The sequence below is a fragment of the Emys orbicularis genome, chromosome 2 (genome assembly GCF_028017835.1).
Source record: "Emys orbicularis isolate rEmyOrb1 chromosome 2, rEmyOrb1.hap1, whole genome shotgun sequence".
NCBI classification, from domain to species: Eukaryota; Metazoa; Chordata; order Testudines; family Emydidae; genus Emys; species Emys orbicularis.
In genome coordinates this window covers 290,073,854-290,097,361 of record NC_088684.1, presented here as the reverse complement: position 1 = coordinate 290,097,361, position 23,508 = coordinate 290,073,854, and the positions used below count along the sequence as shown (strand labels likewise).

Sequence of the window (23,508 nt, the reverse complement as noted above, 5' to 3'; positions counted from 1 at the left end):
GGGTTTAATACCCGTAGCTATTGGGAAAGCTGTCATGAGATCTTAATAGCGACAAGGGGTAAAGAGCCAGGACATTGGTTTTATATTTCATCCAAAAGACACAGTTACACAGTGTCCCAAGGTTAGACTCCCAGTGACAAGCAGAGGCATGCTCCCCATTATAACTTGGAGCATCACGTTGGGCTGAAATTGCCACCACTTCTTTTGTTAACCTGGGTTTTCTTGTGGGATGTGTCCCAAGCTGACAGGGGCCAGGCCCATCCTGCAAGGTATAACAGAATTACCCCTTGTAGCGGTGTGACTGCAGGCATCTGTTGCCGTCATCAGTTGAGTTGCTGAATCAGTTCCTCAGAAATGGAGAATTTCCCCTCTCTCTGTCCATCCCAAAGATTGAGAGAAATCAGTTCACCTGTGCAGACTCCTGGACACAATGCCTTTATGATGGTTTATTGCTTGTTTTCAGCAGTGGTAGCCCCTTGCAAACAAGGAGGTGCTTCTGAGATGAACCAAATACAAGGGAAAAGAGCCAGGGTACAATCCATTGAGTATTTACAATACAGAGTTGGAGCTTAATAAATAACGGCGGGTAAAAGGTCATAAAACAAGGCAGAGTTTATGACTGCGCCAACTGAGAGGGCTGATTCTCACGGTCATGATGAATAATAAGTAAGGAGTGTCTTAATGTAGATAAATAGAAGTCCTTAGAGGAGACTTCACTGAGTCTCTGTTCACAGTCAGCACCGCTTTCAGCCAGCACTCGTTATATTTAAAGCCTATTTACAGGAGAGCAGAGTAGAGACGCCGACAGTGTTCACAAGGCGGATAAAGATCACATAATACCAGCTACTGAACAAGTTGAGTTTTGACTTGAACGCAGTGTTTGGAAACGCCTCTGGGGAGAGGCTCTCGAATCCAAAACACCTTTTTCAATGTATATTTAGAATCCAGGTGGTATAAAAAAAATGTACATTCTTTTATATGTGCCCTTCCAAGTGCCTTTATATACATGTTTATAGTACGAACAAACTGGGCCTAATCCTCAGCTGGTGTGACTCTGTGTTGCTCTATTTAAGTCAATTTATATCTGTTGAAGATCTAACCTGCAGAATCCAGGTAATGGTTCCCCCTAGAGATCATCTGAAGGTGTTTCTAGTCCCCCTGCCTCTGTTTTGGTTATTTTGATTTCTCTATTCTTGCCCTTTAGAGGTCTGTGTTATGCCTGGTACTTGAAATAACAAGGCTTTGAAAAATAAGGTTCTTAAGTATTTGGGGAAACATGACAGCTGGATATTACATGTAAATGAAGAGTTAGGTTTTTCAGCCAGTAGACACTCTGTTGGCACTTGACACGCCCTCTCCCAAGGATCATGATACAGATCTGTAGTGATCTCTAAACAAACAGGTTATGCCAATTTAATTTCAGCAGGTTGTCAGAAGGCTGTGGGTTAAATACTGTTTCTGGAATGGTGAGGAGAAGAGGTCATTGAGGTTGGAAGGAGAGACGGGTAAAACCAATCCTCCCAGATCACTTTGAGATGTCTGAAGCAGAATATGGGTCTGGGACTCACTTCTTCTCTTGACCACTTTAGTGTAATTGTGGAGTGAAGCCAGTGGAGTCACTCCAGAGTTACACCAGTGTAAATGAGAACAAGAATTTGAAATTTGGAGCCCATCTACAATGCTCCCAACAGGGTTGAACAAATGTACGTGAGAAGAGCCAGGTAGCACTGTGAAGCAAGAAGCTCTGGATTTTACTCCTTGGTCTCCAGAAAGCGTAGCACACTCATAATCAGTGCTGAGACGCTTTGGGAGGGGAGCAGAGCTCCACTACATACTCTACAGGCAGAGCTTCTTCATGCACACATGGATTTTGTGGGCATAGTCCTACTTAGAAGCATTCTCTCATGCTCAGAGCCAAGCTGATGATGATGTTACCTAAAAGCTGGTAATGGGAGTGGTGGGAAGGACCATGTTTTTGTTCCAGTCTGTAGTTTTAAATCTGGGATCAGTCCTCCGGGATTGCAGAGAACATCACAGCTCAGAAGTGTTGATTCTGATACAAAAGGTACAGATGTGAGTACACTTCAACAGGAAACCCTGCAAACAGATGCCAGCATGAACCAGCGGTAAAGCAATACAATGGGCCTAACAAAGAAGAGTGCAGAAGTTTCCAGGTTTCCAGGTTTCCAGGTTCTTCAGGTCAGATCATAAAGGGAAGAGATTTTATACAAATCTCCAAAACTTGCCAGTTTTTGCCTCAGCTAAATACTTCCCCTGCTTTCTTTAGTGTTCCACTGTTATACTATGTATCACTGTCTGCTACTGGGAAGCATAGACATGGAGGGGTGGAAGGGATCTCAAGAGGTGATCTAGTCCAGCCCGCTGTGGTGAGGCAGGACCAAATACACCTTCATCTTTATCTAAGGCAACTGGCAAGTTTTAAAGCTTGGCCACTGTGTGCAGGGGTTGACTGTTTAGCTGCTCCCCACACAGACCTGCCACTGCAGTCAGCGGGCGCTTGTAGGAGCTGAAGAATCAGGTGTCTAGATGGTGGAAGGGCTGGGGGTGGAAAAGGAGGAATGGAGATGAGGGATCACGTCATCAAAACCATGTGGAAGGTCACTGCCCTTCCTGCAGTGGAGGAAAGGGAAATCAGTTCCTCAGTCCTGGTGGTTATTTTATCCATCTTGTAAATACCTCACTAAATAAAATGAGACGTAGTTTTTCACCTGTCTACATGTACGTGTCCCTCTTTGGGTTTTAGGTACTGACCTAGGATTGTTCTCTCCTCATCACTCCGTGACCGGCACACCATCTTGCCTTGTTGGCTATTCAACGGAATTGTAACCGAAATGGAATGTTCAGACCTAACTCAAGAGTTCTGATTGGGTGACCTACAAGGCGTTAATTCACTGGTACCAACTTAATTTACAGGTACCAACTGCAGCTGCATCCATGCAAAAAACCTTTGTATGTTTATACTTGTTTGGGTTTTGCTCCCTGTTTTCGTAACTCACCACAGGGTAGTTCAGGGGCTTAAGGACCAGCTACGGTTAAAGGTTTGATGTTTCTCTCTAAACTATGATTTCCTCACAGACAATTATTAATCCTAGGACATGCCCATCTCCTCAATTGTTACTGCCTGAGAGAGGGATATAGTCTAATGGTTACCACTCAGGACTGGGAGCTAGCAATCCCTGGATTCTAATGATAGCATTGACAATAACTGGCTCTGTGGCTTTGGGCAAATCACTTACCCGTTAGGTCGCTCCGTCTGGAAAATCCGGGAAATATTTGCTTAATCATGGCAACATCTGGAGAATTAATTAATGGGAATGATTCTGATCTCACACTGACATGCAGAAGAAAGAATTCATCTGAAGTCAGTGGAGTTACAGCGAGGTCACCGTCTAACTTTACTTACATGGTCTAAATCAGGAGTCACTCCAAATTCACCGCTGCAAGTGAGCTCAGGATTTGACCCAGTGTTTGCAAAGGGCTTTGAAGACTGAGAGTCTGATACTCGTCCTATTTACAGTAGTACTACTTGATTGACATCAGTGGAGTTATTCCTGATTTACACCAAAGTAAATGAGCTCAGAATTGAGCCCTCTAAGGGGTAATTATAGTTAAGAACATTGGATTGCATCATAATTCTGTATTTGTGCAGAATAATGCTGTTCAGATGGTACATCCAGGTTCCACTGAGGTGCCTGACTTTTGCCCCATTTTTTTGTTTCATTAACAGAAACGCACAGTCGGAATGACTGAAGAAGGCAAAGTTGTTGTAGTGGTGGTCCCAGAATATGAGAGCCACAGGGTGGATGAGGCCATAGCTTTTATTGGACGAACCTTTGTTGGTGAAAGAGACAAGCTTTCGAATTCCACAGAGCTCATCTTCAGACCTGAAGTTGGTCCAGTAAAAGATATGACCTCACCCACCTTGTCTCTCTGAAGAAGGCAGTCATCTGTCCAAGGTCCCAGGATGAGTCAATGACTCAGCCTAAATTAGGGCCTGATCCAAAGCCCATTGCTGTCAATGAGCATCTTTCCATTGGTTTTAATGTCCATTGGATCATGCCCTCCTTGTTTGTGTACTTGAACGTAACCACTGTATATTATGTCCTCCTTTAAAATGAAGCAAACACAGCTAATGTGACAGCTTTACATTGTCTGCACCACAAATATTGCTATTTCTGTCAAAGGAGACATGCATGAAACAATCATTTCTTTTCAGAACATTTTCGTTGGACAACCTAATGGGGACATGCAGTGCTACTGTGGCTATGTTGGTCCCAGGACCTAATGGGGATGCACTTGTGCATTATATGTAGGCTTGAAAGGATATGATTTTTATCAGTAAATATTGGTAAATGTCAATTTCACCATACACACACAAACCGAGACAAATATTTCCGTCGATAATAATCTAAAGGTTGTTGGCATTCTTTCATCTGTGAGAGACGGTGGGAATTGCAGCCTATGATATGATCTGACAGACAGGCAATGTAACAAAGACGCTGCTTGAGAACTTTTTTAGAGTTTGATTTAAGGATATTTACTTTGTTGAGTTTGCAAAGTGATGTTGACAATTTGGGCTTTAATGGTTATAAAGCTTTAACTTTTTGAATCTCAACGTTGACTGTCATTAAATAATTGTCTGATCCCCATACATTGTCTGACCCCTCAATAATGGCCCACAACTGTGACAATGTAAATGAATAAAATTGAAAAAAAAAATGCTTAAAAGTAAACATTGATATTATCCATCTAAATTATTCAAAAAAACTGGAATTCTGCCAAGCCTAATTATAAAAAAACCTTTCAAATATGACTTTTTCAGGCATTGTATGGCTGGTCCGATAGTCTGATAACACTTCCAGAACTGTCCTGTTATTGAGTACCTGACTTCAAGCCATGTCCTATCGTCCGTTTTTCATGCAGAGCTCTCCAGCAATTAGTATTGGGAATCCTGTGGGCAGATCGGGGTCTGGCTATGGGCCTTTGGCCCTGGTCCATAACTAACGTCTTGCTTATTGCCTCTGCCCTGGGCAAGCCTATTCACGCTGCCCTCGTGATAGCGGTAGTGCCAGCGAAGATCAATTTGTGAGGTTGAAACTGTAGCTTACAGAGATTCTGCAGACCCAGAGCAGAATTAATTTGCTTGTTGATTTGCCTTGGTACAACCATGTTAAAAAAAACAAAACAGAAAGAGTTGAAGGGGCCAGAAATGAAAATGCCTGAGTCCTGCAGTCATGCTGATGGGGGCATCAACACGGTAATAAAATGTTGGAAGGGCAACGGGACACATCTGCAAATGTCCCCCGTGGTTGCCCTTCTGTAGTGGAGTCTGGGTGTGATTGCAACATGTGTGGACATACTTGTGTTAGCTTTAATCTGGCTAGCTCAGGGTACTGGTAGCAGTGAAGCCTAGTAGCATGGACTTGAGTGCACGCTAGCTGCCTGAGTAAGTACCCAGGGATCTGGGAGGGCTTGTGCAGCGCACACTGCTGTGGCTTCACTGCTATTGGTACCTGAGCTCGCTCGCTTAGAGCTAGCTTGCGTATGCCTACCCGTGCTGCAATCACACCTCCGATTGCAGTGTAACCATATCCTGTGCTTTCCCCGCATCCCATTGTCATCAGTGGAAGTGCCGTGCACGGAATGAGTGCGGGACACGCCCCAGAAATCTGCTGATATGGGGACGCGATCAGCTCCTCAGCTGGGATAACCTACTCCTAGCTAGTATAAACTGGTGTAGTCACTGATCCAAGCGCTCCATTGATTTCAAAGGAGCGATGCCAATTTGCAGCAGCTGAGGATCTGGCCGAAGAGGTCTAGAGCATGGACCCCCAGCCATAGTACTTACACAAACATGGGTTTTGTTTAAATTCCAGTCCCTGTCCCCCACCCCCGCCTGCCTCCTTTTTCTGTTCTCTGTGAATGAACAAGCATAAAAAGCTGACTCTACCCTTGTTGGTATTTTTCTCCCTCTCAGATCTGAGCACTAGGGGAACACAGATGATGGGGAAATTCCATGTGAATGACTAAGTTGTGCCCACAGTTACTCCCTTGGAAACGTCCACGGACCAAACAAAGCACAGGCATAAGCGAGCACCATTCCAGGATTAATTTGTCCCAGTATGGTGCCACCCACCAAACTGGAGTCAGAATCTGGCCCAAAGACTAGGATTTTCAGGTCTACTCCTGGAAATGGGGCGATTGCCTGGCACAGAATTGCAACTGCTTCCAGACAAAGCTTAAAAGTGGCATTCCCCTTTAATAACAAAGCAGGGCCGCCAAGAGGATTCAGGGGGCCTGGGGTCTTCGGCGGCGGGGGGCACCCGCCGCCGAATTGCCACCAAAGACCCGGCGCTTCGGCAGTGGGTCCCGGGGCGGAAGGACCCCCCGCCGCGGGTCTTCAGGGCACTTTGGTGGCGGGTCCCGGAGCGGAAGGACCCCCCGCCGCCGAATTGCCGCCGAAGACCCGGAGCGGAAGAAGTCCCGGGGGCCCGGGCCCCACGAGAGTTTTCCGGGGCCCCCGGAGTGAGTGAAGGACCCCGTTCCAGGGGCCCCGAAAAACTCTCGTGGGGGCCCCTGCGGGGCCCGGGGCAAATTGCCCCACTTGCACCCCCCTCTGGGCGGCCCTGTAACAAAGCCCAGTGATGCAGCATCCCATGCATGAACAGAAGCAATTTTTTTATATACAGCTGGAGCTCTCTTTTTCTCAGCCTCATGGAAAGCAAAACATTGAAGGACCATTATATCTTCCCCTCCATGTGCATGCATCATTCTTATTACTCCAAGCGGGCAGGAGGGTCACTCCCTTTAAAAAAAATTCTGCAGCATGCTGAATTAAACCCCAAAATGACATTATTGCTATTGTAAGCTATACAATAGAATCTGATTCTCATCTCACAGACATTGATGTAAAATCAGGAGTAACTCTATTCCAGTCAATCATGTTTCACCAGTGTAAAAACAGGGTAAGTGAGGGCTTGTCTACACTACCAGCCGGATCAACGGGCAGTGATCGATCCAGCGGGGGTCAATTTATCGTGTCTAGTATAGACACGATAAATCGACTGCCGGTTGCTCTAGTGTCGACTCCAGTACTCCACCTCAACAAGAAGCACAAGGGGAATCGGGGGGGAGAGCGTCTCCTGTTGACACACCGCAGTGAAGACACCATGGTAAGTAGATCTAAGTACGTCGACTTCAGCTACGTTATTCATGTAGCTGAAGTTGCGTAACTTAGATCGATCCCCCCCCCCCCCGTAGTGTAGACCAGCCCTGAGATTGGAATGATACACCTTACAACAGTGATTATCATAGCGCTTTAGCTTTACAGCAAGTGTTTCTTTGTACGGGGATGGTTGGGGTGAGTAGAGCTAAAGAGGAAGCATCTTGTGCCGGATCCCACGCAGAAGGTTCCTGGGTTCAACCTTTCACAGTCATCTTGGTCCACTCTGAACCCACCATGGGAGATGCGGACATCTAATGCTCAAATGGAAAATCAAGGACTCTGCACCATGCAAATGTGTTCCCCACGACAGGCCGTCAAACATATCAGCACCTACTGCCCAATTTATAAATATGAAGATGGCATCACTGCAATAAATTCGGCTACTCCTGAAGTAGCCATTTGGCTCGATCAACTTAAGGTGAGATTGTAGTTGCGGCTCTACACCAGCCATATGAAAGAATAATGGGGAGGAAGCCGACACTGTCCTTGCTGTTGTTGCTCTGAGAGGGGAGCTAAGGGCTGGTATACACTGGGGGGGGATCGATCCAAGATACGCAACTTCAGCTACGCGAATAGCATAGCTGAAGTCGAAGTATCTTGGATCGAATTACCTGGGGTCCAGACGGCGCGGGATCGACGGCCGCGGCTCCCCCGTTGACTGCGCTACCGCCGCTTGCTCTGGTGGAGTTCCGGAGTCGACGGTGAGTGCATTCGGGGATCGATATATCGCGTCTTAACGAGACGCGATATATCGATCCTGGATAAATCGATTGCTACCCGCTGATACGGCGGGTAGTGAAGACATACCCTAAGATGGAGAAGAATTGTTCTCTCTTGCCACAGAGATCAGGACAAGAGGCAATAGGTTCAAACTACAGCAGAACAGATTTAGATTAAATCTCAAGGAAAAAATAACGTCCTAACTGTAAGAACAGTAGGACAATGGAACAGACACCTAGGGAAATCGTGGGAGCTCCTTCACTCGAGGTTTTCAAGAAGAGGCAGAGATCCCGTCTTGGATAGTTGAGACACAACAAATCCTGCATCTTGGCCGAGGTTTAGACTAGCTGACCCTTGCGGTTCCTTCTAATCCTATGGTTCTGCTTCTATGAGTCTAAGTAGAGGACTTCAGGGCTCCACAGCTGTCGATCTGGCACTCTGGAGCAGTATTCAATTCACCCCAAAAATGTAAAGAAACAGAAAATTCCCACTGGTGTTAATGGGCGCTATGTACACACATCAAAGGGGGCTCATGCCCTGATATGTACATGTCAAGGCTGTTGGAAAGCAGACAGAAGGTATGGTATCACGCTTACTGAAGATCTAATGATTTTCTTTGCGATACCTTCATCGGAGGATAAAAGCTGTTTGGAATAATGGAAGTAGGGATCAATTTCATAGCCCCACTGTTCCCCCTTTCCTATTTCAAACTCCTGCAGTGCCAGTTACTTGTGGATCTAAGCTTGTTTTGCCAAGACCAATTCTGCCTACTGCTATTAAGTTAATTCTTCACTCTGGTTAGTGGCTCCTGACAGAGGGTCTGAGTTCGAAGTCTCCCCTTCCCCGCAGTGTGCATTATTCAGGTACAAACTTATTATAAGCCAATATCCTCCCCACACATCCCCAAAGATTCCTGCTGTAAAAATATGCCAAGACTTATCGCAAGCTTAATCAGAGAGGGTTTCTTTTGTGGAAAACACAGCCTTGCAACTGAATTGGCACCTGTACCTTGTTTATATACATTAGTCATGCAAGTCTATTATATCCTGTTTTAAAAAAAACATAATGAGTATAGTGCAGAAAAGGGCATTTACATTTTAGCTCCTCAGCAAGCTACATTTCGGAGGCATCGTCGACGGTGGAGGTACTCTGAAAGCTTTTATTAACGAGGGCAATACAGATTGTTGGCGAGCTGCAGATTCCACTCTGGTTCCGGAGCCGATGAGATGACGTTCTGGTCTTTCAGCTTATTTGTAGCAATGTGAAACGCATCTGGATGCGCACAATGCTGCACCCTACTACAATTTGTCCCCTGCTTCTAGGTCCTTCCTCGTCTCACTGCTGTCCCTTACCGATCGGACGCTTGGCACATTAAAAGCATGGTTTTTTCTCATTGGCTCATTTTAAAAAGTGCATCGTTTCTACCTGTTTCCGAGAAGCTGGCTCAGGTGAAGCCATTAATTATCCCCTGCCCCCTATTCACGAGCCTTTCAGAACCTTCTAGGCCCTCCCCAGGCAAGCTGGAGTTGTGCACAAGTTTAATAGTCAGTTTGTGAATTTCTCCATTGCCCAGGGACAAGCCTGTAGTTAAAGGTCTGGAAAGAAGGAAAAAAGATCTCTGTGTCCTGACTTGTCTCTTCTCGTTCAGGACGTCAGCGGCTTTCCAGTTTCATGCCCTTTGTTTGACTCATGGGGAGCGTCTTTTTTAAAAACAACTCTTCAGCTTTAAACAAATTCCTGGATGGTTTCTCTCTCTCAAGTGTTCCGTGCTGGGGCGTTTCTCCCCCTCAGACCAGAGAGAAGTCTGCTTGGAAGCTGGAGCACCTGCGAGTCTTAGGCGAGTACTTGGTGAGCATGGAGATCTGAGTGCTGAAGTTGGTACCGTTGCTCCCAACGGACGGGTGGTGATATTTCATGTCAGAGCCCAGGAACCTCTCCAGGTGCCACCTGCGCCACTTCCGCTTCAGCTCGGCTTGGACCTAAGTGGGGACAGAGAAGCACGTTAGTGGATGGAGCTCCTTTCTGCTGGTCTGGTTTGGTTTTACGAGCGAGCTGGCTTAATTAAATTCCTACTAGAAGCTGCTAACTGGCTCTGACTCCAACGCCGTGGTGTAACTGGGAACAAGCGATCCCTCTTCCCTGGGAAGTCAAGGATGGTCCCTTGGAGAAGGAAATGGGTGTTGAGTTGGACAAGGAGAATCACCCTCTATTTTAAGGCCAGCAGGGACCAATTAATGAAGGCCACTGAACTGATATCAGCAGGTAAGAACTTTATAGCTAAGTGGCAGGCAGTGAAGAGATGCACCAGTTAGGGACGTAGCAGGCTTTGAGCCGGTTGGCTGATACAATGAAGGAGTTATAATGACCTCGACTGTTGACACATTTTTTTCCCTTTATGAGGGTAATTAGGAAACATCTTTCATTCACAAGCTCCTTTCACCAAAAAAATGTTTTGCGGAGCTGTGGCACTGTTTGGTGCGCAGAGGGCATTGGTCTTCCTGAGCCATGCAGCAGGATTCAAACCATCAACCAACACGGGCTACCACGTACAAGGAGCTACTGCACAGCCGCTTAGCTCTATGGGGCGGGGTTGTAGGCTATGGTATGAATTATAGGGTGCTTTCAGCACACCCAAGTCAGAAATCATAGCACAGACTATACGGGGAGGATCCAAAGGCTGCCTTGGAGATGGAGCAGACCTGATTCTGAACATCCCGGAGCTTATGGGGAGGCTGGGATACAAACCCAGGGCTGAATTACACAGCTGCCCCCATCTCTTCACGGCTCGCTTTATTGGCTTCAATGCTGCCCGAGTTAGCAGGGGGCTAAACGTTCTTCCCGGCTCACATCTGCTCAGCGGCTTTTGTGAAATGAATTTGGTGGGTTTCAGTCCAGTTTCCAATGGACACACGCTCCGTGATACAAAACTCACTGCACTCACCGGCCTGCACGCTGCAGTGGGTCTGATCCTGCTGCTCTGAAGTCAAGGGCAAACACCCGCTTGGCTTCAACAGGATCAGGGCCAAAGAGGCCAAAGAGTGAGTGGGCTGGAGACTGGCTGCACCTTCACCGCCAAGCGTGGTCACTCCAGGTCAGGACTGAGGCCCGCTGGCAGGGTGGTGGTGGGGGGACGGGACCCTCCGCTTGCTGCCTGTTCTGTGAATACAAGAGGGACTCGGCACTGCATAGCGCCCCCCATAGCACCGCGAGTACTAAAATTCACATGCACAGCCAGCATCTGATGACCATGGCGGCCCCAATGGGCTGATGTAAGGAATGGAACTTCTGCATCATTCACTTCATCCTAGTGACAAGCACGGCCCAAGCAATACTGTGGATCTTACCTCCCCGTTGAGGAAACAGTATAGAACGGCCCCCACAAAGCCCTGGGAGAAGGAAGAGAGGACAGGCACTTAGAACCTCACCATCAGAAAGGCTACATTAACTTGGTCAGAATACACAGCTGCATCCACAGCCTTGGACACAGGGACCATAGCCAGGAAACATCTAACAGCCCCCTGGTACAGATAGAGGCTGCTTGATTTTAGCTTCCTTACTAAAGTGCAGGATTTGAGTTGGGCTGTGTCATGCCTAGATGGTGACCTTGTGACTTTTTTTTACGATGCCCTCTTATTCTTCAGAATCTCGGCTTTCTTTCAAAAAAAAAAAAAGAAAAAGAAAAAAGTCCATCTCTGGCCCTTACAATTGTGGCGATAACACTGAAAATGTGAACGGACGGCAAACCAGTTCAGTGATGTCTGCCTGAGTCTGCAGGCAGCCTGAAATTATAGCTCTGAACTGCCCCATCCATCTCTGTAAGGTGCTAATTCAGCTGCCAAATGACGATTTAAATGTCAGCATTGCTAGCTATTTCACTGCCGACCAAAGCATGTAAGTGGTACAGTACGTGATAAAACACATACTCAGTTCTCAAGGCAGCAGACTGGCTGAAACTAATTGTACAACAGGAGGAAGTCCATCAATGAATGCTAATCATTGTGCAGAACCGGGGCCTGCGTTAAGAGCGGAACATTGATTGAAGTGAAGTGTGTGTATGTATGTATCTAATGGTTGAAATAACCCCTAGCATTTTTCATCCCTATCTCAAAGCAGCATCATACCTCAAAGGAAGGCTGTATCATTATCCCCATTTTACAGCTGTGGAGACTGAGGCATAGGGAGGGAAGTGACGTGCCCAAAGTCATCCTGCAGAAGAACAGTGACTAGAGCACGGGTCTCCTGACGGGTTTTATCCACTAGGTCAGACTGCCTCCCCCGGGTCTCATTCTGGATTAACTCATGCAACAAGCCCCATTGCGGTCAATAGAAATTCTGCCTCCCATTGCAGTTAACAGAATGCTGTCTGTGTGGCATCTGAGTACAGACTGTAGGATTTAGCTGACTGTTGGTAAAACATATTGGGGTGCCAGGAGGTGAAAGGCAATATGAGAATGCACAACAGTAACCCACCCATGCCTTCACTGAAGTCAATGGCAAGCCCCCTACAGACTCCCGTGGGAGCAGGATTGGGCATGTGCTAGTGAAACCACCTTCACACGTTTCCTTAGTCCCACGGTCGTTCCTACGAAGCACCGCAGTTCTGACAGACTCGCCCTGATTTTTGGTGGCCTTGGCCCAGTCCTAAGGGGTGACGCACCTGGAAGGAGCCGAGCACGAGCTCGAAGACGAGCTTTATCTCCATTTTGAAGTTGTCGGGGAAGAAGGCGAACACAATGTAGTGGACGCCAAAGAGCGGGATCAGCAGCAGGGTGGACTTAGCCAGTCTCCTGTCAGAAAGAAAAACATGAGCTGTAAAGGGAAAGGGCACAACAACGACGGGCACGAGAGGGCATGAAATTCGGCTGCTGATGCGCCTACAGCCCTAATGACCCACCTGCGGTGCAGGGAGGGCGGGTCAGTGTGATGCAAGGGAATTCACTTTGTGCTGGAGGTGGAATTTTAAAGCTCTGAAAGCATAAGCAGTGGGTAGTAATAAAAGAAGGGGAATTAAACCCAGACCCTCACAGGTATTTAGGCTCCTGAGGTTCACTGAAAAAAATCAGTGGAAGTTAGTACTAAATACCTTTGAGGATCTGGGCCTTAGTGCTTCAGAGATTTGGAGCCACATCTCTGCAGATGTAAAACAGCAAGCCTCCACTGATGTCCATGCAGCTACACCGCTTCACCTTAGCTGAAGATCTGGCCCGTGATGATTGCTACAGTGTTTTTCAGAGACGTAATTTTCCCCCTTATTAACAGCAACTGTTGCGGCACATGTGCTGGCAGCTGAGTCTTGGCAATAAACCCGTTGTAGTTCCCCTCTGCCCGGGGCTCACCCACGGCTGGTTGCTTCAGGTGCAGAGATGTTCTAACGCGTGACATTTTTATGCCCATCAACTCTAGTGGAGGTATTTCCTCCACTCCCGCCAGAGACCGTTATTCAGCTCCACAAGCCAGACGGAGCCCACGACTGCCTTTGCCCGGGATTGCAGAACAGTCGGGGTTCTAGAGGAAAAATCCATTTAGCTGAGAGTGATGATAGCATATAGAGCGGCTGGAGCGGCCCACGTGTTCCAAAGCAGGAAGATGAGCAGCGTTAGAGCCTAATGGCCCCAAAGGGGATAATCAGAGCTCTAATTAGGAATGGCAGATCATTTCTGACATCTAATTACAGACGGAAATCAAATGCAACTGACTGAAATAAAATGAAATGCAAAACTTCAATGAGCTTAAGGGGCATTTGACACCATCGATCTCCAAGGACTCCAGTCCCAACTCACCGAGGCCAACGTGGGGAAGGGAAATGCCCTGAAATGGCTCAGGTCTGTCCCCTCCGGCCAAGGCCATTAGGGTGTTATGGGCAGCTGTTCCTCCCTTGCCAAGGCCCTCACATGCACAATCCCATAAGGCACGGTCTTCCTCTCCACCTCTGGACACCCATCTCTACATCTCCATTGGGTCAAACGCCGCCTCCCAGAAGACTTCCCCAGCTTTCACAGGACGTGGTCCAAAGCCTATTCAATGGCCAGATTCAATGGCCAGATTCCCAGCTTCTATGGGCTTCTGTCAGGCCCCTAATGCCAAGCTGAAGTCAGCACCCGGGTGTAAAGCAGCTGGCTAGAGCTGATCCCAATCTAGACCGATGCCTGTAGGAAGAGGGAGGCATTCGGAAAGCTTGCCTCTGCTACAGCATCCCCCACCACCAGGGCGGCTGCCCGCAGAGTAAGTCGAGCCACAGCCTGGGTCATTTTGGATTCTTTGCTGCCATAGGGTGGCCAAATGCAACAGCAGCAAAACATGCCCCCTTTCCTCTGCCACTGACCAGAAGACGGTGCCCCCTGCCTGTGACACACTGTCCTGGTCACCGTGGTCCATGCAATCCTGATTTCCAGATCTGGCGACTGCAACTTGTTACAGCTGAAAAAGCGGCAGCTACAAAAGGCAGCAACTCGTCTGCTGAACAAGGCAGGTGCTGTGAACACATCACCCCGATGCTCTGTTGTCTGTACTGGTTCCTGGAGGACCGCTGGCAGCTGGCATAAGACAGAGCAATACCGCCTTTGCCCCCTACCTCCCTGTGCCATAAAGCTCAAACGGGTGTAACGCCACGGATGTCAATCGCAGTCACCATGAATAACACTTTCTACCATCTCCACGATGACGTGGCCTTGGTTACACACACATTGGTCACCTTCTGGCTGGACTATAGCAATGGGCTATCCTTGGGCATGAGGCCATCCGCTTTTGAGAAACTCCAACAGTACAGAACACAGCCGCACATCTGCTCAGGAAGATGTGCTAACGGCAGCCACCAGACCTGTCCTCTGCTCCCTATGCTGGCTTCCCATAGAATAATGAGTCAAGCTCTAGGTCTCAATCCTTCTCTTCAAGGCACTAAATGGCCTGGGTCCAGGATATCTAAAAGACTGATTAATGCCCTGTCATAACTGTAAAGGGAAGGGTAACAGCCCTCCTGTGTACAATACTATAAAATCCCTCCTGGCCAGAGACTCCAAAATCCTTTTACCTGTAAAGGGTTAAGAAGCTCAGGTAACCTGGCTGACACCTGACCCAAAGGACCAATAAGGGGACAAGATACTTTCAAATCTTGGTGGGGGGGAAGGCTTTTGTTTGTGCTCTTTTTTTGGGGGGGGGGTTGTTCGCTCTTGGAACTAAGAGGGACCGGACATCAATCCATGCTCTCCAAATCTTTCTGACCAAGTCTCTCATATTTCAAACTTGTAAGTAACAGCCAGGCAAGGCGTGTTAGGTTTATCTTTGTTTTCTCAACTTGTAAATGTACCTTTTGCTAGAGGGTTTACCTCTGTTTGCTGTAACTTTGAACTTAAGGCTGGAGGGGGTTCCTCTGGGCTCTTTGAATCTGATTACCCTGTAAAGTTATTTTCCATCCTGATTTTACAGAGATGATTTTTTACCTTTCTTTCTTTAATTAAAAGCCTTCTTTTTAAGAACCTGACTGATTTTTCCTTGTTTTAAGATCCAAGGGGATTGGATCTGGACTCACTAGGAATTGGTGGGGGAAAGGAGGGGGAATGGTTAATTTCTCCTTGTTTTGAGATCCAAGGGTTTGGATCGGTGTTCACCAGGAAATTGGTGGAGAAGTCTCTCAAGGCTACCCAGGGAAGGGAGTTAGTATTTGGGAGTGGTGGCAGCAAAACCAGATCTAAGCTAGTAATTCAGTTTAGAGGTTCACATGCAGGTCCCCATATCTGTACTCTAAAGTTCAGAGTGGGGAAGGAAACTTGACACGTCCCATGATAAAGACAATGGCTGACTTCTGGCAGAATGGCACTTCCTACCATCAGGGTAAAACATGGCTGTGGGAGACAGAGTTTTCTCAGGGGCTGGTCTCAGCCTGTGGAATGAACTCCCCAAGGAACTAATGACCATCACAAACCTCACTGCCTTCCACTCCAAGTGCAAGGAGCTCTTCTTCCACCCGCCTTGTCTAGCACACACATAGCAGTGTGTACATTAAATCCCCCCAGCCCTACCAACACACGACACTGCAGACACAATTCCCTCACCCTTGGGAGAGGAGGAGAAAAAAAATGACCCCCACACACCAGATGTTAGTTATGTTGCTTAATGCATGAATGGAGGTGGTATAAGAACCTATGTAGAATAGAATGTTGATGGAACTAATTAAGCGCAAAGTTCTTGTTACAGAAAACATGGGGTTTTATCTTCTGTTTTGCCTGAAATATTGTTGTCCCCATGCTGCTTGATTGTCAGTAATTTCAAAAGGCTTTTTCATGAGGAGTTCCTTCACGTTTTACAATAAATTAAAGCGCAGCTCCATGGCTGTAGCATTAATGAATGAGTCAACAGCGCACTTGGGCTTGGAGACTTGGACTCAGATGGAACTCGCAAGCATCGAAAGATACTGTCAATGTGTCAACAAGTTATTTCTTCAATAAACAGTGTTGGGTTGGGGGGGCAGAGAGGGAGGGTGAGATCTCAGATTCTGTTAGACTAAAACAAATTCTTATCTCAGATTTGGCAGGAAGAATTCACAGGTATGATGAACAACAGATCTCTTGGGTCATCCAGACCATACCTCTGCAGTTGGCAGAAGCCTTCTGGATACTGAGGGCCAAATCCTGCCATCAATTGCACTCATGCAACTCCACTGGTGTCAATCAGGTTGCACCAATGTAACTGAGGGTCACATTTGGTCCCAAGGGCCAAATTCAGCATGGTGTAAACAGGCACAAATCCAGTGACTTGGCTGGGAGCGACATCCACTTATACCAACCCAGACTGGCCAAAAGGACACGGATCGAGCATGGAATTTGAAAGACTGTAATTCAGTGCAAGGATGTTTCAGGTATGAAGCAAAATCATTCTTGCATGCTCAACAAATGCAAGCCATGAACTTTTGTACTTTCGATAGGTTCCCAGACACCAAAAAGTGATGGGCAGAGCATAAGTACCTGCACAGAATAGCACAGAAGTGTTGAAACCCAAGAAGAATGCAAAGCCAGATTATTCTTGGATAACCCTTGCAGTTTCACTTTGCAGCATAGAGGGCCATTCTGTGCCCAGCTGCTTTGTGGGTGTCTGAAGTGGGAGTGGGCCGAAGGTCGCATGCAGCAACCAAGCACGACCATAGTCTTTGCACGCCTGAGTGTAGAGACTGCTCCCTGCTATTGCCTGCAGAGAGCTGGGCAGGGGCCCTGAGTTTGCTGCACACTTTCAGGGCTGTAGCAGAGGGAGAGGTTCCCCTGGGCACCTGGTAGCCCAGGGTGGAATTCTGCCCTGGGGCAGTGGAGGGTTTGTTGGATTAGGAATGGGTTGAACAACACAAGGTTTATACTGTTAGATTGCTGGTTCAAATCCAGCCCACAGCAGCAGTGACTGAGGGCTTGTCTACACTACCACGTGGGGTCAATCTAAGATACGCAACTTCAGCTACGTGAATACTTAGATCTACTTACCGCGGTGTCTTCACTGCTGTAAGTCAACAGCTGATGCTCTCTCATCGACCCCGCTTGCGCTTCTCGTTCTGGTGGAGTACCGGAGTCGACAGGAGAGTGCTCGGCAGTCGATTTATCACATCTATACTAGACGCGATAAATCGACCCCCGCCGGATCGATCGCTGCCCGCCGATCCGGCGGGTAGTGTAGACAAGCCCTGAGAGTTGTTACCATAGGATGGATGTTTGGTGGCTGTGACAGGGTGCTGAGCAGAACGACTGCAGAATCAGCCCCCTGCCCCGCCCGCCCCATTTAGGTGAATAAAGTGGAGCTGGCTGGAAAGAGCCTGCCCTAATTGGGGATTGAGAGCCAGCTGCCAGCCCAATTAGCCCCGGGCTATATAAGAGGCTGGGAAGAAGGAAGCCAGGGAGGAGAGCGAGGGAGGGTAGGCGGGGAGAAAGCCCTTCCCTCCTGGGTTCAGACGCAAGGAACCCGGCACTAGGTAAGCTGTATGGTGAGAAGGTGGTGGGAGCACAACCCTGTCAATAAAAAGCACCAGTGGTTATTCAGCCCCAGGGTCTCCGAGTGACTTACTCAGCCTAGCAGAGACAGGAGCCAAGAGGCTACAGTGGCCTCTGTGCCGTGAGTCTGGGATTTTCAAAGGCATCTCAGGGAATTAGGTGTTCAGTTTGATGGGATTTTGGCACTTAAATCTCTTGGGCTCCTTTGAAAATTCCAGCCCTGAGGGTCTCAGTCTATTTCCCACCATATGAGGCAACATCAAACAAAAGCACGTAGTACAACCACCCCCCCTGTTGTTGGCAGCAGAAAAAGCAAGGACTGAACGAGCGTTGAGCCTCAACTCCCCTTGCTTAACCAGGGGCCTGTCTATCCATCCAGCTCAGGGTTCACCACTCATCCGCGGAGGGTGTGATCCCCTTCCACGTCACAGAGATTGGCAATAGCAAGATGCCTCTGGGTCACCAGGGACTCCTGGGATCTTCTCCCTGTTTGAGTCTGCTTGGGCTAGTGGAGCTTTTGCAGAGGGAAGTGTAGGGAGAGGGGTGGTAGATATGGGGAAGGCTATGCTTGCCCAAGAGGGGCACATTGGCGGTGCAGTGTGGGGAAGCTTGTATTACTGCCTCTTGTGCCATATGTTTGTCTGCGGGTACAGCAAGGAATTCCTGGTAGCTTTTTCCAGCATTAATTCACTGGGAACATTTTTAAAAAGACCAAGTCCACCTCCTAGTTCACTAGGACCTAATCCTTCCCTTGGCTGCCTGTGTACACACACAGAACTTCCACTGAGATTAATGGAAGCCAGTTACCCAATGAAGGCGCCAGGACAACACTGTTCGTTCTAGAACATATTTCAATATGCTGATTTAATCTCAGCACATCAACAGGGATGTCGTAATCGGCGGGGGAGACACGACATCTGACTACCGATACATAAAGGGATGTAATAGAAAAGGCAGGGACCAATAACGCACACTGGTTAGGGAAAACAGAACAAAAATGAACAGGCTTTAGCGAGCTGCAGCAGGGAAATGGGGAGATCAAATAGCATTTCCTTTATGCGTCTAAGAACAGTTCAAGTGGAGAAAGTGGAATCACCATCACAAGAGATTTTCAAGGCTCTGGGAGCCACCCAAATTTAAGGGCAGAGTAAGGATGATGAAATTAGTTCTTCCATCATATAGGGGGATGAACTAAATGACCCATTGGAAATCCTTTTCAATACAAATTGTTCTAGGAATCCCTCCATAAACATCTAGATTGTTCCAAATGCTGACTCAGGACAGCAGCAAGATGCAAAAATGGGTCGGTGTCTGATCTTGGTTCTATATAGGGCCCTACCAAATTCACGGCCATGAAAAACGCGTCACGGACCGTCAAATCTGTTTAGTATAGGGTAAAAGCACACAAAAGACCAGATTTCACGGGGGGGAGACCAGTGTTTCTGAAATTGGAGGTCCTGACCCAAAAGGGAGTTGCGGGGGGGGGGGGGGTGTCACAAGGTTATTTTAGGGGGGTTATGGTATTGTCACCCTTACTTCCTCACTGCCTTCAGAGCTGGGCGGCTGAAGAGCAGTGGCTGTTGGGTGCAGTGAAGTGGCTGAAGGCAGCACCCCGCCAGAAGCAGCAATGCCGAAGTGAGGGTAGCAGTACCACAACCCCCCCACAATAACCTTGTGACACCCCCCCCAACTCCTTTTAGGGTCAGGACTCCTCCAATTACAACACCGTGAAATTTCAGATTTAAATAGCTGAAATCATGAAATTTACCATTTTTAAAATCCTACGACCATGAAATTGACCAAAATGGACCATGAATTTGGTTGGACCCTAGTTATATACCCTTAAGCTGGAGTGAAGCTGTGGAGCTGTATCGACCTGCTCCAGGTTTACATTGATCTAACTGAGACCAGAATCTTGCCCATTGAGACTGACTTTGATCTCATGTACACTAGTATAAATCAGAAGTCGCTCGACTGAAGTCAGTCACATGCCGTTAGTACAGAGTGCTACATTATGTAGGTCATTTGAATACACAGTGATAGCGCATCTGAATGCCACTGCCCTTCCATATTTGTGCAACAGAAAGTGTAGCTTATAATGATCGTAAGGTGCAGCGCACAGCCCTTTAAATGTGGAATCCAGGGCTTCTTCTGTAACTCCGCCCTTTGGGGAGGAGCCAGAATGTGCCGTAACACAGCAGAGTCTGGAGCAGGGGTGGGCAAACTTTTTGGCCAGAGGGTGGAGGTGAAAGTAAGCCGGTACGGTACGGTACGGCGTACCAGCAAGAGCCAGTACACCGTGCCGGACCGCACCGGCTTCCGCGGTGGGGATTTAAAGGGCTCAGGGCTCCCCGCAGCGGCAGGAGCTCCGGGCCCTTTAAATCCATGCCCGAGTCCGGCTGCCGGGCTGGGGCTGGGATTTAAAGGGCCCGGAGCTCCTGCCGCTGCGGGGAGCCCCGAGCCCTTTAAATCCCGCTCCGGCTGCCGGAGCTGCGGTGGGGATTTAAAGGGCTCGGAGCTCTGTGGCGGCCGGAGCCCCGGGCCCTTTAATTTGCCCCTGAGCCTCGGGGGCTCCCAGCCACCTCTGCAGCTGGGAGTCCCGGGTTGATTTAAAGGCCCTGGGGCTCCCAGCCACAGCCGGTGCCCCAGGGCCTTTAAATCTTGAGAGGCCACGCCTCTTCTGGATGAGGCCACGCCTCTTCTGGATGAGGCCACGCCCCCTCAGGACTCCGGCAGTACCGGTAAGTCCTGTAAGTTACTTTCACCCCTGCCAGAGGGCCACATCTGGGTGGGGAAATTGAATGCAGGGCCATGAATGTAGGGCTGGGGCAGGGGGTTGGGGTGTGGGAGGGATGCGGTGTGCAGGAGGGGGCTCAGGGCAGGGAGTTGGGGTGCAGGAGGGGGCTCAGAGCAGGGGGTTGGGGTGCGGGATGGGGCTCAGGGAAGGCGGTTAGGGGGCTCAGGGCAGGGGGTTGGGGTGTGGGCTCCGTCCTGGCACCGTTTACCTCGAGTGGCTCCAGAGTGGCAGCGACGCACACTGGGGCTAAAGCAGGCTCCCTGCCTGCCCTGGGCCCGCACTGCTCCTGGAAGTGGCCAGCATGTCCGGCAGTGGCTCCTGGGGGTGGGGTGGGCAGGTGGCTCCGCGCACGCTGCCCTCACCTGTGGGTACCACCCCCAAAGCTCCCACTGGCTGCGGTTCCCTGTTCTCGGCCAATGGGAGCTGGGGGGGGGGGGGGCGGTGCCTGCAGGTAAGGGCGGCACACGGAGCTCTCTGCCCCCCCATCCCAACTCCTTTTAGGGTCAGGACCCAAACAATTACAACACCGTAAAATTTCAGGTTTAAATAGCTGAAATCATTAAATTTACAATTTTTAAAGTCCTATGGACCGTGAGTTTGGTAGGGCCCTAGTTATATAACTTTAAGCTGGAGTGAATCCGTGAAGCTGTATAGACTTACTCCAGGTTTACATTGATCTAATTGAGACCAGAATCTTGCCCAGTGAGACTGACTTTGATCTCACGGACACTGGTATAAATCAGAAGTCGCTCCACTGAAGTCAGTCACATGCCGTTAGTACAGAAATGTAATCCAGGGCTTCTCCTGTAGCTCCGCCCTTTGGGGAGGACCCAGAATGTGCTGTAACAGAGCAGAGTCTGGAGCGGGGGTGGGCCGTGGTGCCGGCTGCTTCCGGGAGTGGCGCGGGGCCAGGGCAGGCAGGGAGCCTGCCTTAGCCCCGCTGTGCCATGGGCCTGGCAATCCCGCGGGCCAGATTGAAAGCCCTGACGGGCCGGATCCGGCCCGCAGGCCGTAGTTTGCCCTCCCCTGGTCTGGAGCCTGCTGGGGGACAGAAGCCATTCTGCATCTGCCTATGGGGAACACAGAACAGGTTGAACTTTCCTATCAGTTATCCCACACCACTCCCCTTCCCCCAGGCATTCTTTCTGCCATCTGGACAAATGACTGACATTAAATTCATTTGATTTTTCATTAAATCATGAAAATAACCTACCCCCGTCTGTACAGGATTCCAGACAACTGTGTCCACTGTGGTCTGCGGTCACCTCTCTATTCCTCACTCTGTTCTTTTCAGTATCACTTTCATGGCTGCAGTGCCTTGGGACACAGAGCTGCCAGATAAGACTATGGTTCGGGAGACAGTACCGAGGACCTGATGAGTTCCCCCAAAGTCTTCACCAAAAGCGTGATTAAGCAGGTACTGGCGAAGCAGGCCCCTGCTGGGCAGCACATACTGAGCTTGGGGTCTGGCTGAACCCCAAAGACTTCACGATGGATGAGGATTCCAAGAACGTGGCTAGATCTAGTTACCCTGGATGTGAAATTACTGGGCCAAGTTCTCGGCTGATGTAAAAGGGTGCAGCTCCGCTGAATGCAAAGAGACTTCAATGGAGCTGTGAAGGTTTGTACCAGGGGAGGCTTTGGCCCGTTCTTCCTGAGCCTCAGGAAACTTTTAGCCACCTCTGACAACTGAACCCAGTAAATGGTGAATGTACACATCAAGCACCTGTTTGTCTTACAATGAAGTGTCATCATGGAGCTCACCTGTTCATTGCTATTCCTAGGAGCAAGGCTCCTGACCCATCTAAAAACAGTTTGACAGCAAGACGCTTGATTATTTTAGCATATCTCCCAACCCCCTAATCTCAGACACCTTTGATTGACTCAAAACATTTCTGAGTGGGATCAATCAAATGAAGACAGAGAGGATGGTTCTGGGTAAGCAAACAGCCTGGCCTGACAGGTCTCATCAAAACTGCATGGTTCAGGTGAAAACAGCGTCTAAGACTTACGAGTACTGGCTGGTTTCATTGCGCCCGACATCTGGGGAATGCAGCTTCTGGAATAGGATCCGGATAATACAAATGAAGAGGATGAAGTTCACCTAATGGGGAGGAGAGAAAGAAGAGAGAGAGAGAGAGAGAAAAGGGGGTTAAACTCCCACAATCCCTTTCTGCAGTGAAAAGAGCTAGTTGTTAGAGGGTATTCCTTTTGCCTCAATGATCTGTTCATGGAACGAGCCGTTGTTAAAAAGCCACAGGCAGAAAACCCCACTCTGTGAGCACATGGTAAACCGAGACAGAATGGCAGCCATCTTGGGCCTGACATCAGCCTGCTTGGGACTTTGTGTCATACATCTCAAGTATGATGATGTCAAACCCATAGAGCACAGCTCTGCACGACGTCCTGCTGCGCGGGGGGGGCTTGCGACGGGGCAGGATTAGAGCTTTTCGGTTAGTTGAGCAGCGGAGGTCACGGCCCGCAGTAGACGGCGATACGGGGCTCGCTGCCGGGCACGTCACAGACTGGGATTGGGGCCGTGCGCCGAAAAATAGATACACAGAACGGTGTCAGAGAGAACTGCAAACAGGCTCCTAATCCGCCTCTCCAGGCATGCCTTCTTCACACACATGCCGGCAAGCTAGGGCAGCAGGGAATTAACATCACGGGTAACACTGGCACATTGCCTCTGCTTCCAGACTAGGCCAAAGCATAAAGCCATTGGTGTCCCTGAGCTATTTTTATTATCCTCAGCTCTGCTTTTCATCTGAGGATCTCAAAGT

The 23,508-nt window shown here is 48.8% G+C and overlaps 1 protein-coding gene across 1 annotated transcript in view; it reads right to left on the bottom strand.

Annotated features, from left to right (window-relative positions):
• Positions 1 to 9,753: 9,753 nt before the first annotated feature.
• Positions 9,754 to 23,508, bottom strand: part of VIPR1 (vasoactive intestinal peptide receptor 1) — a 180,561-nt gene continuing 166,806 nt past the window's right edge. The window contains exons 10-13 of the mRNA XM_065398565.1: positions 22,738 to 22,829; positions 12,624 to 12,753; positions 11,311 to 11,352; positions 9,754 to 9,945 (exon numbers count right to left, since the gene is read on the bottom strand). Coding sequence (XP_065254637.1) covers positions 9,754 to 9,945; positions 11,311 to 11,352; positions 12,624 to 12,753; positions 22,738 to 22,829 — 456 coding nt within the window. The remainder of the gene's footprint in view (positions 9,946 to 11,310; positions 11,353 to 12,623; positions 12,754 to 22,737; positions 22,830 to 23,508) is intronic.